The 18,421-nt window shown below is 43.5% G+C and overlaps 1 protein-coding gene across 2 annotated transcripts in view; it reads left to right on the plus strand.

The window, feature by feature from the left end:
• GRIA3 (glutamate ionotropic receptor AMPA type subunit 3) overlaps positions 1–18,421 on the plus strand; it is a 483,632-nt gene that overhangs the window by 397,899 nt on the left and 67,312 nt on the right. For both annotated transcript variants that reach the window (XM_073547601.1, XM_073547600.1), the window contains exon 8: positions 10,450–10,554. In XM_073547601.1, coding sequence (XP_073403702.1) covers positions 10,450–10,554 — 105 coding nt within the window. The remainder of the gene's footprint in view (positions 1–10,449; positions 10,555–18,421) is intronic.

Raw genomic sequence — 18,421 nt, forward strand, 5'->3', positions numbered from 1 at the left:
GTCAGCAACGATGTACAGCTTACCTCAGCGGATGATAGTGTCGGCTCTGCATGTGAGCCGGCACTATCATCTCGCTGTACACGCACAGCCACAGTCACCTGCAAAATCCAGCAATGGGGGGAAGTCACACCTCCACTCTCTGCGCGCTGGTGTGATATCATTACACAGCGCCAGATGGATGTCATCATGCAGGGCCACAGCCACTACGGAGTGGCGCACTCCTCCTCTCTTCTAGCGTGAGCAGTGGCGTAGCTACAAAGTTATGGGCCCTGGTGCATACTTTCAAATGGGGCCCACCCCATGCCAAAATACACACACATCTCCACTCAGCACACCTCGTACACACGCAGCTCCACTCCGTACACCTCGCACACATGCGGCTCCGCTCTGTACACCTTGCACACACGGCTCTGCTCTGTACACCTCGCACACACACAGCTCTGCTCCACACACCTCGTTCACACGCAGCTCCGCTCCGTACACCTCGTACACACGCGGCTCTGCTCCGCATACCTCGTACACATGCGACTCTGCTCTGTACACCTCGTACACACACGGCACCACTACGTACACCTCGCACACACAGAGCTCCGCTCCGTACACCTCATACACACACGGCTCTGCTCCACACACCTCATTCACATGCGGCTCCGCTCCGTACACCTCGTACACACGCGGCTCTGCTCCGCATACCTCGTACACATGCGACTCTGCTCTGTACACCTCGTACACACACTGCTCCACTCCGTACACCTCATACACACACGGCTCTGCTCCGTACACCTCGTACACACAGAGCTCCGCTCCGTACACCTCATACACACACGGCTCTGCTCCGTGCACCTCATACACACCCAGCTCTGCTTCGTACACCTCGTACACACACGGCTCTGCTCTGCACACCTCGTACACACACGGTTCCGCTCCGTAAACCTCGTACACACGCGGCTCCGCTCCGTACACCTTGTACACCTGCGGCTCCGCTCCGTACACCCCGTACACACGCGGCTTCGCTCGGTACACCTCGTACACACGTGGCTCCGCTCCATACACCTCGCACACACACGGCTCTGCTCTGTACACCTTGGTCTTCGCACACACATGGCTCTGCTCCGTACACCTCATACACACACAGCTCTGCTACAGCCACCCTGTAAACCCCTCCTGACCCCACACAGAAACTTACCGAGCCGGCAACATGACAACCAGCACAGACAAAGACAGCAGCGTTCTGCATACACTGTGGCCCCTGATCATGTGGCCCCCTGACTCCTCCCCCTCCTGTGACCTCATCACAGGTCCTGTGCACACAGAACACACAGCCATCGCCGCGCTCCTGGATGGCTGCGTGCCTTCCTCCTTCTACCTGCCTCAGGGGGGTGAGACGTGGTGCACCGCGGGCCGCAGATGACTGCCTCAGGGCGTGAGCCGTGTGTTTGAGACCCCTGCCCTATATGATGCCCCATAAATAATGAACCCCATATGATGACCAGTATATGATGGACCCCATGGATGATGCTCCATTGTATTTTGGGCCTATGTAATGTCCCATATATAATGGGCCCCAAATGATGCTCTAGTATATGATGCTCAAGTATATGATGGACCCCATGGATGATGCTCCATTGTATGATGGGCCTATATAATGCTCCATATATAATGGGCCCCATATGATGCTCCAGTATATGATCGGCCCCTAGGATGATGCTCCAGTGTATGATGGGCCCCTTGGATGATGCTCCAGTGTATGATGGGCCTATACACTGTGTGCAGAATTATAAGGCAAATGAGTATTTTGATCACATCATCCTTTTTATACATGTTGTCCTACTCCAAGCTGTATAGGCTTGAAAGCCAACTGCCAATTATGTAAATCAGGTGATTTGCATCTCTGTAATGAGGAGGGGTGTGGTCTAATGACATCAACACCCTATATAAGGTGTGCTTAATTATTAGGTAACTTCCTTTCCTTTGGCAAAATGGGTCAGAAGAGAGATTTGACAGACTTTGAAAAGTCAAAAATCGTGAAATGTCTTGCAGAGGGATGCAGCAGACTTGAAATTGCCAAACTTTTGAAGCATGATCACTGAACAATCAAGTGTTTCATGGAAAATATCCAACAGGGTCGCAAGAAGCGTGTTGATAAAAAAAAGGCTCAAAATAACTGCCCATGAATTGAGGAAAATCAAGCGTGAAGCTGCCAAGATGCCATTTGCCACCAGTTTTACCATATTTCAGAGCTGCAACGTTACTGGAGTATCAAAAAGCACAAGGTGTGCCATTCTCAGGGACATGGTCAAGGTAAGGAAGGCTGGAAAACGAACACCTTTGAACAAGAAACATAAGATAAAACGTCAAGACTGGGCCAAGAAGTATGTTAAGACAGATTTTTGTAAGGTTTAATGGACTGATGAAATGAGAGTGACTCTTGATGGGCCAGATGGATCGGCCAGAGGCTGGATCAGTAAAGGCCAGAGAGCTCCACTCTGACTCAGACGCCAGCAAGGTGGAGGTGGGGTACTGGTGTGGGCTGGTATCATCAAAGATGGACTTGTGGGACCTTTTCGGGTTGAGGATGGAGTGAAGCTCAACTCCCAGACCTAGTGCCAGTTTCTGGAAGCCACCTTCTTCAAGCAGTGGTACAGGAAGAAGTCGGTATCTTTCAACAAAAACATGATTTCCATGCAGGACAATGCTCCATTACATGCATCCAAATACTCCACAGCGTGGCTGCCCAGTAAAGGTCCAAAAGAAGAAAAAATAATGACATGGCTCCCTTGTTCACCTGATCTGAACCCCATAGAGAACCTGTGGTCCCTCATAAAATGTGAGATCTACAGGGAGTGAAAATATTACACCTATCGGAACAGTGTCAGGGAGGCTGTGGTGGCTGCTGCACGCAATGTTGATCGTAAACAGATCAAGCAACTAACAGAGTGTATGGATGGAAGGCTTTTGAGTGTCATCGTAAAGAAAGGTGGCTATGTTGGTCCCTTTTTTGGGGGGGTTTGGAATGTCAGAAATGTTTATTTCTACGTTTTGTGTTGTTATATTGGTTTACCAGGTGAAAATAAACAAATGAGATGGGTATATATTTGGTTTTTATTAAGTTGCCTAATAATTCTGCACAGTAATAGTTACCTGCACAAACAGATATCCTCCTAAGATGGCCAAATCGAAAAAAACCCCACTCCTACTTCCAAAAATAGTGCTCTTTGAAATTTGAGTCTTTTCGGTTGATTGAGAACATATTTGTTGTTCAATAATAAGAAGAATCCTCTCAAATACAACTTGCCTAATAACAAACAGTGTGTAATGCTCCATATATAATGGGCCCCATTTATAATGCTCCAGTGTATAATGGGCCCCGTATATGATGCTCCAGTGTATGATGGGCCCCATTTATAATGCTCCAGTGTATGATGGGCCCCATTTATAATGCTCCAGTGTATGATGGGCCCATATGATGCTCCAGTGTATAATGCTCCCCATATATTGCTCCAAACATTAAAAAAATGAAATACCTCTCCTCGCTCGGCACTGCTCCACTCTAGACTCCTCAGCATCGCCTTATTCAAGCTCTCTGCACTTGGACTGTTCAGGCAGAGGGCGTACAGACGTGACGTCATCGCGCTCTCTGACCTGAATGTCACTGTCAGGAAACGCAGAAGAGGTCACAGCAGTGGAGCAGGGAGAGGTAAGTATTGCAAGTGATGGTGCCCTGAGCAAGCAGGGGGAGCCCAATCGTGGGCAACAGCAGTGGCACAGGGCCCCTCATAGTACAACGCTGTCTATGACGGCGAGTGGGCTTCCTCACCGTCAGAGACACCGGTGTACTATGAGGGGCCCTGTGCCAGTGGCGTCGCCCATGAGTGGGCCCTCCCTCCTGCTCAGGGCCCCGGCACTTGCCCAGGTGCGCCAGGTGCTGACGCCGCCCCTGGGGGGTACAGCCCAGTTAGGGAGGTGGAAAAACTGGCATATGTTGAGGTGTAGGCTGGACGTTCAGCAGCTGTAAATGAAGGAATTGCAGAAGTCTGATGAAGAGGAGGACAAATCGAGCCATTTGGCTGGCAACCTATGTGTCATCAGGGGAAGGTGGTACAAAATCCTTTGAAACCCAGGCATGGTTCATTTTAATGAAGGTGAGATCACCAACATTTTGGGTCGACAGCCAGGTCCTTCTTTCTGTCAGGATTGATCCAGCAGCACTGAAGACTCTTTCTGATAGCACACTACCAGCAGGGCAAGCGAGCTCCTGTAAGGCATATTGTGCCAATTCAGGCCAGGTGTCCAGTTTAGAGGCCCAGTAGTCAAAGCAGAATGAACTGTGAGGGAGAACATCGATAGGGGACGAGAGGTAATTTTGAACCATAGTTGACAACTGCTGTCTCTTGTCTGTTGCAATTGATTAAGTATTAACAGTAGTGTGAGCGGTCCTCGAGAAATCTGTCCACAATACGGTCATGAAACCCCTGTCTCCAACACCAGTTCGGCTGTGTGCACCACGAACACCTCTTCCATTTGGCCAAGTACGGCTCGTGGTAGAACCTGCACCGCTGCTGTGTGCTGGGAATGCCTCTAACAAACAGTTTACCAGAGTTGCTTGTTTGTTCACCAATATTAGCTCTAGGTTCTCCTGTGGCATGATGTTCTGTAATTTGCCTTTATAGCGTGGATCGAGGATGCTGGCCAACCAGTAGTCATCATCCTTCATAATTTTGACTATGAGGGGGTCCCTTTTTAGGATCCGCAAGAGATAATCACACATGTGGGCCAATGTTCCAGGTGTCGATGATGCACTGACAGTGGTGGGTGGAGGAGCACTTTCTGTCAAATCCACATCCCTCCAGTCACGCACAAACTCTGTACCTGACCTTGGCAAGTCAACATTTTCTCTTGCCCCCGAAAAGCATCCTCCTCCCCAAAATAATCATCCCCCTCATCCTCCTACTCCTCCTCCTCTTCCTCTTCTTCCTCCACCTCGTCCAGGACAGTTCCCTGGGCAGACAATGGCTGACTGTCATCAAGGCTTCCCTCCTCCTCCTCCTCTTCCTCCTCCGCTGCAGATGCCTGATCCTTAATGTGCGTCACAGTTTGCATGAGCAGATGCATAAGTGGTATGCTCATGCTTATGATGGCATCGTCTGTGCTTACCAGCCATGTGCATTCCTCAAAACACTGAAGGACTTTACAGAGGTCTTTCAGCTTTGACCACTGCATACCCAATAACTCCATGTCTGCCCTCAAACTGCCTGCCCGTGTAACCTCCCACAAATGCATTACAGCCTGCCTTTGTTTGCACAGCCTCTCAACCATGTGCATGGTGGAGTTCCACCTTGTTGCAACATCTATGATTAGGCGGTGCTTGGGGAGGTGGAGCAATCGCTGCAGCCTCTGCATATGACTGTAGTCTACGGGCGAGTGACGAATGTGCGAGCACAGTCTTCACACCTTATGGAGCAGGGCTGTTAACTCCGGATAATTATTTAGGAAGCACTGCACCACCAGGTTCAAAGTGTGATCCAGGCAAGGTATGTGTCTGATTTTTGCAAGGGCTATGGCTGCCACAAAATTACGGCCGTTATCACTGACTACCTTGCCTGCCTCAAGATGTAGACTGCCTAGCCATGACTGTTTGTCGCTGCAAGTAGTCGACCAGTACCTCCGCGGTGTGTCTGTTGTCGCCCAAAGACATCATCTTCAACACAGCCTGCTGACACTTACCACTAGCTGTTCGATAGTGGGACACCTCGTGTGCAACACCGCCAGCTGCGGATGTAGTGCTCGTGTGACTGCGCTCTGTGGACGAGCTTTCGCTGATAGACAAGGAGGAGGGAAAGCCTACAGCCAACTGTTTCCTATTCCGTGGGCTAGGCAGCACTGTTCCACCGCCGCTGTCTCCTGTGGAGCCTGTATCCACCACATTAACCCAGTGCGCAGTGATGGACACGTAACGGCCCTGGCCATGCCTACTGGCCCATGCATCTGTTGTGAGGTGCACCTTTCCACTCACTGATTGTTTTAGTGTATGGACAATGCAGTCTTTCACATGCAGGTGGAGGGCAGGGATGGCTTTTCTAGAAAAGAAGTGCCGACTGGGTAGGTCATAGCATGGGACAGCGTAGGCTTTGAGCTCTCGGAACGGTTCGCTTTCAACCAAATGGAAGGGAATCATCTTTAATTAGATCAGTTTGGCAATGTAGGCGTTCAAAGCCAGTGTACACGGATGAGAGGATGAGTACTTTCTTGTCCTACTCAGAGTGTCTGGTAGGGTGAGCTGGACTTGAGAGCTTCATATGGGGGAACTAGCGGTGTACCTGATGGACTGAGAGGGAGATGGTGATGGTGGTGGTGATGGCCTATATTCAGTCTTTCGTTGCAAAAACATTGTGATTCCCTGACTGCTTTTGTCTTGCGACGACACCTCAACATTTCTTGCTGTTGGTGTGCTTACCGGTGGGCTTACAGTGGGGCAAGCGATGGTGCATTGCTGGCTACCTTCAGTAGGAGCAGGTGCACATGTGCTACCTGAGGTTTTGTAGCCCATCCACACTTGCAAGTGCATGATGATTAAATGTCTAAGCATGCAACTGGTATTCAAATTTTGGAGATTTTTCCTCGGCTAAAGGGCCTTCCGCACTTCTTACAGATAACCATTGCCTCATCAATAGGATTTTGGTCAAAAAAGTGCCACACTGCACTCTTCCTACTATGGTATAAATATTCAGGGCTTGCACGCTGTGCTAATTTGACCGTCTGGCCAAGCTGTCCTGCAACTCTTTTTGTTTTTTTAACACATTTTTGGACAGCTTCGTGCCTGCCAGATAACCGCTGCTGCGATGTCGATGACTGCTGTGGATCCTTCTCCTCTTCTGAGCTATTGCCAGCAGCACCCTCTGCCCCCAATGGATGCCAATCCAGATCAGCAACTGGGTCATCCATCACCTCCTCTTCAATTTCATCTGCACCTTCCTCTGTGTCAACGTGTAAGGTGGTATAGTATGCAGGAAGGGGCACCTGAGTTTCATCAGGGTCAGATTCTGGCTCAGTAAACTGCGAGGGCAATGTAGTGCTCTGGTCAATGTACCAGCAGAATCATCTAGCAGTGGCTGTGCATCAGTGCACTCCATGTCAGATTCATCTTGGACTGGGGAATTCAGGATTTGACTTGATAACCCAGGCATGGTATGTGAAAAGAGTTCCATGGAGTAATCTGAAGTGTGGGCTGCCGCATCCTTCACTTTTGGTGGGGGTGAAGGACACAAGGAAAGGTGTTGTTCCTGACCAGAAGCCTGCACTGATCACTCAGTGCTTGCAGTTTTTGAAACTTCAGTCGAGGAGGCGATAGAGCTGGAGGCTGTTTCGGCAATGTAAGCCAAAACCTGTTCCTGATGCTCCGGCTTTAAAAGCGGTTTACCTACTCCCAGAAAAGGGAGCCTTCCAGGCCTTCTTGAGCCAGACGATGACGCAGGCTCAACACATCCTGCCTTAGGTGCTATTGTGCTTTTGGCACTACCAGCAGATGCAGCACCCCCACCATCAGTACCAGCTGGCCCCCCCGCCCACATCCGTGGCCTCTTCCACTATACGTCCTCATGTTTGGGAAAATGTACCAAAAATACCAGCAGATATATGGTAGTGTATGGGGAGCGTACAGCTGTATAAGGTGTAGGGGAAAATTTAAATCTCCGTATATATTTCCTTAGTCACTCACAGACGCTCTCCCAGTATGGATTTGACCGTGATACAAACAGCAGATATACGGTACTGTATCAAAAACGTACAGCTGTATACAGTGTAGGGGAAAATTTAAATCTCTGTATATATTTCCTTAGTCACACACAGACGCTCTCCCAGTATGCATTTGACCGTAATACAAACAGCAGATATACAGTACTGTATCAGAAACGTACAGCTGTATATGGTGTAGGGGACAATTTAAATCTCCGTATATATTTCCTTAGTCACACACAGATGCTCTCCCACTATGGATTTGACGGTAATACAAACAGCAGATATACGGTACTGTATGAGAAACGTACAGCTGTATACAGTGTAGGGGAAAATTTAAATCTCTGTATTTATTTCCGGAGTCACACACAGATAGATAGCATGTATTTCTCCGTGATATCAGCAGGTGCACAATAGTGTGTGAGGAGCGTACAGCTCTATACGGTGTGGGAAAAAATGAGCGGTCGTAACTGTGCAGAAAAAAAGAATAAAAGAATTAGTGCTGTGTAAAAAGCAGTCTGCACAGCAGTGTACACACAGCAATGCAGCTATCAGACAGCCTAATAACCAGTGCTGCTGCACACAAAAAAATCCTTCCCTGTCACTGCACACTAAATGTACAGCACAATTTCTATCAGCACATGCACAGAATCACTTTTCTTTCCTGCCTAACACTCTCCCTACAGAGAAACAGCGCCAGCAACCTCTCCATATGCTAATATCGGCAGAAGTAAAATGGCGGTCGGCAGTCAGGGCTTTTATAGCCACTGTGACACCACAAAAAGCAAGCCAATCACTGCAATGCCCTTCTCTGAGGCTACTTTCACACTTGCGTTTTTTTGCGCTGCGTTTTTAAGCAAACATGCGCATGCGTTTTTTTCCTATACTTAACATGGGTGCACATTGTCATGCGTTTGTACGCACATGCGTTTTTTTGTAGTGTGCGCCCGGGTGCACAAAATGCATCCTGTTGCATTTTTTGTGTGTCCGACCTGTCTCAAAAAAATGCATGCGCACGAAATTCACCCAAAAACACAGTAAAGTCTATGACGTGCGCATGGTCATGCGCACGTCAGCGTTTAAAAACGCATGCGTTTTTTGCAAAAACCATGCGCAAAAAACAAGAAAACGCATTAAAAGCGCATGATGCATTTTTTAGCGCAGCGCAAAAGCCCAAAAAACGCAAGTGTGGAAGTAGCCTAAGATGGTGGTGGCCGCTGCCCATGTCATCTCATTGCCCACAGTGTGCATCCTTGCTCACTGGCTGAGAAAAGGCGCCTGCAAGCATTATGGGAAACGCGACTTTGGCGCTCGGGTCAATGACCACATAGCCGACGTCACGCTATGGTCGATTTTCGCTCGGCGAAACCCGACTTTTGGCGAAAGTCGGCGATTTTTGAATCTGACCGACCTGTTTCGCTCAACTCTAGTTGGTGCTATAGAAATAAAATTAATTCTGTTATATCCTCCTTGTCACAAATCATTTATGTGACTGTGTAGCTCTTTAAAAGATTTGCCAGTCAATCCCTTTGTTACCCCCAAAGCATTCTCCAGAAGAAATAAATCGCAATTTGAAGTTATGGCTGGAAGTGCATTGGGGTATGATGATGTCCTTACAGCTTCTCAGCCTCATGCTGTATTCCCAATCTTACAGCACCCTCCCTTAGCTGACTGACAGCTTGTTTTTTCTGGAGATGGCCTCTGACCTGTCAATCAGCCAGGTGACAATGCTGCTCGGTAAGGATTACAGTGTGAGGCTGAGCTAGAAGTGCATCGTCCTGCCCCAATGCACCTACAGGCATAACTTCAAAATGCCGTTTTTCTCTACTGCAGAAGTGCCTTGGGGTCATGAAGGGACTTCAAAGTTTTACATATTCATGTTAATGGGTTGGGGTGGTAAAAGTTTCTGACAGCTTCCCTTTAAATATGTATTGCGTTGAGTGGAATGCATCTTTGTATGTATTAATAAGTACCTTAGAAGCTGTAGTTTGCTTTTTATCTCCTAAACAATGAGCAGTAAATTCAGCATCATCAAAAATAAAATGTCTTCTTTTTTCTTTATTGAAAGCGCGGTCATTATATTAGATTGACTAGTTCTTACAGCTTTGATTAATGTAGAAAAAAATCATATTACAGTAACTAGTATCAAGGAAGTAAAATCCATACTGCAGGAAGATGTTATTTTTCATCTCTTGGCATACAATTCTCAGCTACAGTCATGTATTTTGCAAGCAATATGACAGGATCCTGTAGAAATATATACCATGTTGTGACAAATTGAAGGATACAGTATTAAGACGCATTGAAAAAGTCAACAGTGTGATGATTTGCATTCTGGTCTGCAAAAGCAAGCAGCCCAGGGAGTCACTTTAATTTCACGCTAGACTGATTATCTATGCTTCACCTTGTAGTATATAATCATATAAACAATTAATGTATCATAAAGCAAACATAGGATGCTATTATAAAATATTGTCAAGCCTAATAGACCTTGAAATCAGAGCCCAAGAGTCTAAATGCACAAAGTTTTAGGCTTTAATACAATCTTTATATTTTCAAAAATTGCTAAAATGTATACAAATATATCCTTGGAAATATACGTACACACATAAATATATATACAGTATATATATATATATATATATATATATATATATATATATATATATATTCACTATACATAGCTGTTTTATCATATATGTTTATGAACTGTTTTAGGTGCAAGTTCAAGGGATGACTGGCAATATCCAATTTGATACATATGGAAGAAGAACTAACTACACTATTGATGTATATGAGATGACGGCTACTAAACCCCGAAAGGTAAAAGTCTTTACCGTTTATGAATAATTGGTTTAAAAGAGTTGTCTCGCAATAGAGCCATTTTCCTTCTGTCCTTCATAAAAGAAGTCAATTACTCTGGACCCGTCTTCTAGCTATGGCATCTGCTGATCCAAGTGTTGTGGACCCAGCTTACCTTTGTATTAGGCTAGTTTCACACATCTATGTGAAACAGACCGGGCACGGAGTGGAAGACGCATCCGTCCGCTGGGTCTCCCCACCTGAGCCAACTACTTCTTGCGTATATATGTAGCAATTATTTTAGGTCATGAGATCGAGGGATCTGGGTGGGAGTTCCAAACAAGCACTGTCCATGTTTTATGAGTAAAACTAGATTATCATGGATGGTCATACATTTGACTGGCCTTCATGGAAGAAAGTGTATCAGCTGCAAATGCTGTTGCAGGAGACATGTATTGAGGAAAACATTTTTGCTTGATAACAGCTTATCGCAAGTGAGGAAGCAGGTTCAGAGAGCTGGTTTTATTCCTGGAGTTGTCATGGTGGTGATTAGAGATGAGCGACTTTGCCTTTTTTAGGGTCGAGTCGAGTTTCATGAAACCCGACTTTCTCAAAAGTCGAGTCGATCGAAATCGGCCGACTATAGGGAAAAGTCGTGAAACATGAAACCCAATGCAAGTCAATGGGGAGAAAAGTCGGCAGTGAGTGGAGGACTGTAAACACACCTGGCATGAATTTTAACCCTAGAGGCGGCGAAATCTCTCTCTCTTCTCTCTCTTCTCTCCCTCTCTCTCTCTCCCACTCCCACTCCAGCTACGCTCCCGCTATGCTTCTCTCATTGGCTGAAAAAAGTCACGTGCAAGCATTCGGCGAAACCCGACTTTGGTGCTTGGGTCGCCGACCGCATGGCCGACTTCACACTGTGGTCGGGTTTCGTTTCATGAAACCCGACTTTGGTGAAAGTCGGCGACTTTTGAATCTGACCGACCTGTTTCGCTCAACTCTAGTGGTGATTATTTAAAGGGATAATTGCATGATAAATATTACATATTTCTTATCTACAGAATAGGTTTTTTTGGGACACCACCTTTAATTGTAAAAGAATATTAAAGCTATATTGTGAAAAGAAAAATGCAGGTAGTCGGAGGAAGAGATGTCGTTACATATGAGAACTAATACAATGAAGTTTTCACGTCACATTATTGCACATCAAGAATAATAATAAGCTGCACATTAAGGCTATGTTCATACGTTGCACTTTTGCTGCGTTTTTTTTCTACAGGCAAACTGCTAGAAGCTGCTACAAAAAAGCACATTCTGCTGCATTTTAGCTGTGATTCTTTTTTTACAGCCTCTTGTGCATGCTGATAAAGTTTGGTGCCACCAAAACATCATGGTGCAACTTACTTAAGGTTTTTGCAACAACAGCTGACACTGGCAGTTTTTTGCTGCATTTCGGCTGCATTTTTTGCATTACTCATTCAATCAGTGAGGAAAATTAAACCAAGCTGTATGCATAAGATTTCTAAAATCTTATGGACTTTGCTGTTACTGTAAAACGCAGCTTAAAATTTGCATAACAAGCACTGTAAAAGTGCAAAGTGTGAACATAGTCTTAATTGTATAAAACTGTTCCAGATAAAAAAAAATTACAATAAAATAGCTATAGTGCTGTAGCGTTGTTCAGCGTCTATTGTGTGTTACATTTTTCAATTAGCTTCAATGAACTTGGAAACTTAGCAGTGGTTTAGAAACTTGTAGATCGAGATTTAAAAAAATATTTTTTTTAAGTCAAAATCTTAAAAAGACCAAGTTGTTATTATTATTGTTGTTGTGTACTTTGCAGTGTTTGCTACATATACAATGTTTAAATTTAGTTATTATAAGTAGAAGCATTCTGCTTTAGATTACAGAATCTATGCTTTGCTTTATTTCTTTATAATCACATTTTTCTGACTTTGTTGCCAAGTTGTGGGCTACAGCAGTGAGCCCACATCTTTCCCGGCACATGTCAGCTGTTTTGAACAGCTGACATGTGCCCGGAACACCCGCGGTTATTAAGCCCTTAAATGCCGCTGTCAAACGTGATTCCAGCAATCACGCCAGAAATCCGCCAATCGGTGACCCCCATGTGAAGGCAGGTCACCAATGGGTTGGCATGACAACCAGAGGTCTCCTGGAGACCTCTATGGTTGTCACTGCTGGCTTGGTCATGGCAAGTGAGTAATTTTGCTACATAGAGGCAATCTGATCATCGCCTGTACTGTATGTATTCGAGTCGATCAAGTAATGGCAGCTTCTAGTTCCCATGGAGACTATTGAAGCATGCCAAAAGTAAAAAAAAAAGTTTTTTAAAAATATAAAAAAATAAAAAATATATAAAAGTTTATATCACCCCCCTTTCACCCCATTCAAAATAAAACAATTGAAAAAATCAAACATACACGTATTTGGTATCACTGCTTTCAGAATCACCTGAACTATCAATAAAAAAAGGATTACCCTGATCGCTAAATGGCGTAGCTAGAAAAAAAGTTAAAACGACAAAATTGAGTTTTTTTGTCACCACAACATTACAATAAAATGCAATAACAGGCGATCAAAAGATCGTATCTGCACCAAAATGGTATAATTAAAAATGTCAGCTCAGCACACAAAAATAAATTAGCCAAGATCACGAAAAATGGAGACGCTTTAACAAAGTTTGGAGTTTTTTTTTCACCACTTAGATAAATAAGAACCTAAACATGTTTGGTGTCTTTGAACTTGTAGTGACCTGGAGAATCATAATGGCAGGGCAGTTTTAGCATTTAGCGAACATAGTAAAAAAGCAAAACAAAAAACAACTGTGGTATTGCACTTTTTTGCCAATTTCACCGCACTTTGATTTTTTTTCCTGTTTTCCAGTACATCATATGTTAAAACCAATGGTGTCATTCAAAAGTTCAACTTGTCCCGCATAATACAAGCCCTCAAATGGCCATATTGATGGAAAAATATAAAAGTTATGACTCTGGGAAGAAGGGGAGCAAAAAATAAAAACGCAAAACCGAAAATACCTCCGGTCACGAAGGAGTTAAAATAAGTATATTAAATAATGTGATAAAATCATTCAAGTATACAAGGAGTAGTAGAAGGGTTATGGTCGAACACCGGGTGAACATCTGTGTTCGGTGCTAGGATAGCTATCTCAACAGTAATATACAATATACAATGGCACTCCTTACTTGCAGAGAAAAAATATCCTTTATTGATCTATCAGCATGACATTCTCAATGGAACGATTCTTTACAAGATGGCTAAAGTTTTGGTCCTCCCATCTTTGTTGATCACGGCTGCCTTTTGAGACACTTACAGGAATAAAGCGCACCAGAATCAGAATAAGGCTGTGTGCCCACGTAAGCGTTTTTTTCACGTTTTTTTAAGCGTTTTTAACGGCAAAAATGCTTAAAAATCGCTCAAAAGAAGCTTCCCATTCATTTTAATGCATTTTGCACTTTTTGGGCATATTGATGCGTTTTTTTCCGCGAAAAAAATGCTTTGCGGTAAAAAAAAACGCAGCATGCTCATTAATTTTGCGGAAAAGTTCCCGTTTTTAGCTATTCTCTATTTTGTGCAAAAAACACGCGGAAAACTAGCAAAAGACGTGTGGACAAAAAACGTGCGTTTTCTGGGAAGGAGTCCAGTTTTCATGCAGAAATTTTCTGCATACGTGGGCACATAGCCTAAGGCTGGAGTCACACTAACGTTCAATACGGATGCATGCTATGAGATAAAACATCTCATAGCACTCGGACCACTGTTAATCTAAGGGGTAGCTCCCATCACCGTTTTTTTTCTCGGGGGTATTCTACATGTGAGTGAAATCGCAGCATGCTGCAATTGTACGCATATATCGGCCAAGACTCTCTAATGCAAGTCTATGAGTGCAAGAAAAACTTGGACACCACACGGACCATTAGTGTGACTTGCAAGAAATATGCACACATTTTCCTCGTTTTAGCCTATTGAGCCATTAAATTCAATAGGGAAAATCAGTGAGAAATGTAAACCAATACGCATGTATACGGATGCCATACGGATACATAGGTGTGAGAAAATTGCATAATCTCATTGCAAGCGCATTACACACGAATGACCATATGGAGAACATTTGTGCGACTCTCGGCCGAGAGAATTGGTCCGATTTTTCAGACATGAAGTGTGACTCCGGCCTAACAGCTTATTTTTTCTGCATGTATCCAAAACAGTCCAGAAAGTTATATTTAAAGGGGTTTTCTCACGAACAAGGAACATTTTAATTAATAGATGTTGGAATAAAAACTAGTTTCATCATTTGATGTGTTAAAAGAAATGTTCCTGTGGTGAGATAATCTTATAAATGTGCCCCTGCTGAGTACTGTGTAATGGCCGTGTCTGACCGTGCAGGAACATGGTCTGATCACACCACAGCTCCTGACCAGGGCAGGGCACAGACAGGACAACATGGGATCACAGCTGCTTCTTTCTGTGATGCAAAACATTTCCCTACTTGTTTTTAAGCAATGTTTTAGCTCAAAGAATCAACTGCGATCCCCAGATATAATGTCTGTATCCTCTTTTGCATCCTCCCTTGGTCAGGAGCTGTAGTATGATCAGACCATGTTCCTGCATGGACAGACACAACCATTACACAGTATATAGCATGGGTACATGTATAAGATTATCTCAGAACAGGAACATTTTTTGAACACATTTAATTGTCGAACTTATTATTACTTAAAGATCTATTTATTAAAATGAACTTTGTTCATGGAAAAACACCTTTAATAATAATAAATAATAATCTTTATTTTTATATAGCGCTAACATATTCCGCAGCGCTTTACAGTTTGCACACATTTTTCATCACTGTCCCCGATGGGGCTCACAATCTAAATTCCCTATCAGTATGTCTTTAGAATGTGGGAGGAAACCGGAGAACATACAAACTCCTTGCAGATGTTGTCCTTGGTGGGATTCGAACCCAGGACTCCAGCGCTGCAAGGCTGCAGTGCTAACCACTGAGCCACCATGCCGCCGGCCTTTAAGCATGTCTTCCAGTCTCCTTTCTATGAGTTCTATGTTTACAGATTCCTTTTGAAGTGCCCTTTTAGTTTTGAAAAAATCTATCATGCTATAGCAAGCAAATTAGAAGTCTTTAAGCAATTGGAATTCTAAGTGATTGCTATAACTTCAAGCTCATTACAATATTTACATATAAAGATAATAGGTCCTTTCAACAAGCACACTGCTCAGGAAAGTGAGAGCCCTGATCAGGAAAACTACTCTGTAAACTGCTAATGATGGAGGCAAAGGGATTGTGATTATGTAGGATTGTGATATAAGAACTAGATCAGGAGCTGACAGTAATGAGAAGAGAGGTGAGCAACTAACTGCTATATAGAAATCAACAGGCTAGAGAGAGTTCAATAAGATCTAAGGTGTTAACTCCGCTTCTGGAATGTAACTACTGCTTAAACTTAGCCAGGCTCTGGCGATTAGACTCCTTGACAGTGAGCTGTACACTATGTAAGACAAAAGTTTTCATTGCAGGAAAATAGCAGCAGAAAGAAAAAGCAAGTCATCTGAAACTTTGCTTATTTGCATCTTGTCTAACTATACCAATTTAATAACATGAGAAATACACCTTTAAGGAGGTTACAAGAATACGTTTGATTTTGGGGGAGGAGGGAATTGCTTTCACTGTGGCCTCAGCCTATCTTTGCTTACTGTGCTGTTGATCACGTACCATCATTGACTGCAATAGATGACACAGCCCACACAGATCCAGAGCCCATCATTGGCTGTGGGTAGATCACACATGATCAGCTGTAGTAAAGTGGAGAGAAACTAGAGGGTACCACTGGAGCGGTGGGCTGAAGCATCAGAGATCTACAAGTATGAGTAATTTTTTTTGTTTTGTTTTTTTCTTTAAACATTCCATGACTTACCAAAAATGTTTGTATAGTCTTTATGACATGTGAAAAGTTTGACAAAACTGTAGATACACTTTTAGATTACTGCAATATGAAGTAATGCAAACCATGTACTTCATTATCATGTAGCCAGTTAATTAAATTATATGACATATTCATCATTACGGTATTGAGAACTAGGTTTTAGACACATGCTAATTATAAATGTAGTGATTTAGATTCAACAGCTTTTAAAATTGTCAGAATGATTCATAGAAAATGAAGTTTTAAATGGAGAAAAACATGGAAAATATTATCTTTGTTACTGCAAGGGAACAAAGTAGAACAAGTAGCTCTGCAAACTGTTATGTTACACAGGCTACAATGATGTGCAGTACATTGTATAATAAGAATGGAATATTTCTGTGCAGATGCGCTCAGAGGAACACCTGGTAAGCTTTACCCATAATAGAGGCAAGTTCTCCGAAACAGAAAAAAATGTATTCTTTGCCAGGTGGATTTTAATATATTATACTGAAAGGAGTGATTATGAATAACCTAATAGAATAAACTAGCATAAAAAGTACACATAGGATTTTTCTACCTTTCCATCACTAAATATATATAAAAATTAATGCAAAAAGTTACTTATCTTGATGGTAGCAATCTATTTTCAGTGAAGGTGCTCCTGGTCTAATAGCAATCTGCTTTATTATGCATCAGTCTTCATTTATTATACAAGAATACAGTCACCATTAAGGTTATTAAGAAATATATTCCTTAGTAGAGACAGCTATATATGTAGAGTAACTGTGAAAAGAATAGCAACAAGATCCTGGCTAAGATTAGAACTATAAGGTAAAAAAAAAACAATAAAGAGCCAGACTTACATATAGGCTCATATCTATGAATGACCCCATCTGCTCTAGGGGGACCTTACAGATAATTGTATATCTGATAATGGGCCTTAAGTCAACAAAGTGTTTTGCCAGAAATCTGGCATAAAATACTTTGATAAGTTGGAAAATTCTTACACAGCTCAAAGTTGGACAAAAAGCTAGATACTTTTGTTGTTCTCGTGCCAAGGGTGTGACGCTAAATCTCATCTAATTCATGACAAACTGTAGCATGCCCAAAATCTTACTCCAGTCACAGACCCGAGTAAGATTTGTGGGGAGGTGCAAGGAGGTGCAAGCCACTTGCATATATTCCGGATCCATTAAGAGGCATGAGCCTCTTAAAGGGGTTATCCAGGACTATTTTTTTTACTATGGGCCTAAGACCTAGCAGCGAGATAGCTGCTAACAACCTTCCTGTGTTGCCTGGTGCCAATCTCCACAAGCATCGAGCAGTCACAGACCACTCCCGCCGGCGTTTCAGAGGCTTCTGCTGATATCACGTTGACAGAGCTGCTGCTTCTTTTCCATTCTGTTCTGTTGACAGATGGGGAGCCATCTGTCAATCTGCATGATGTTGCCCTTGACATGCTGTCATCAGAGCAGCCCTGAAGAAGAGCTGCTCTGTTGAAGTGAAGCAGCTGAATTGCTTGCAGGAGCAGTAAGCAACTGCTCTGAGCTGGTGCGACAAGCTGGTAGTTAGCAACTACCTGTCTTTTAGATTTTAGGCTCACAATAAAAAAAAATAGTCCTGGACAACCCTATTAATCAATTGGGAAAGTCTGACTCTAATATATTCCCTCATCAAGACAGGCATTGTTCAGGCCTTTCTTGGTGAATCGGGGCCACTTTGTTTTCATACATTAATGATTTGTAGGTATATATTAATGTAAAATGAAACAATTGAAAACACCAAAGGAGAGACAAGGAAAAGAATGTACCGTAGATATTTTTCTGCAACGTAGGAATACACCATTATGTTCTACTCTGTAGGTGGCCAACAGAAGAGAAAGGGTAAAGCTTAGGCATTTTAATATATAAGGTTCAGAGTGAAAT

The sequence above is a fragment of the Dendrobates tinctorius genome, unplaced genomic scaffold (assembly GCF_039654945.1).
Source record: "Dendrobates tinctorius isolate UK_male_01 unplaced genomic scaffold, ASM3965494v1 ptg000154l, whole genome shotgun sequence".
Lineage (NCBI taxonomy): Eukaryota > Metazoa > Chordata > Amphibia > Anura > Dendrobatidae > Dendrobates > Dendrobates tinctorius.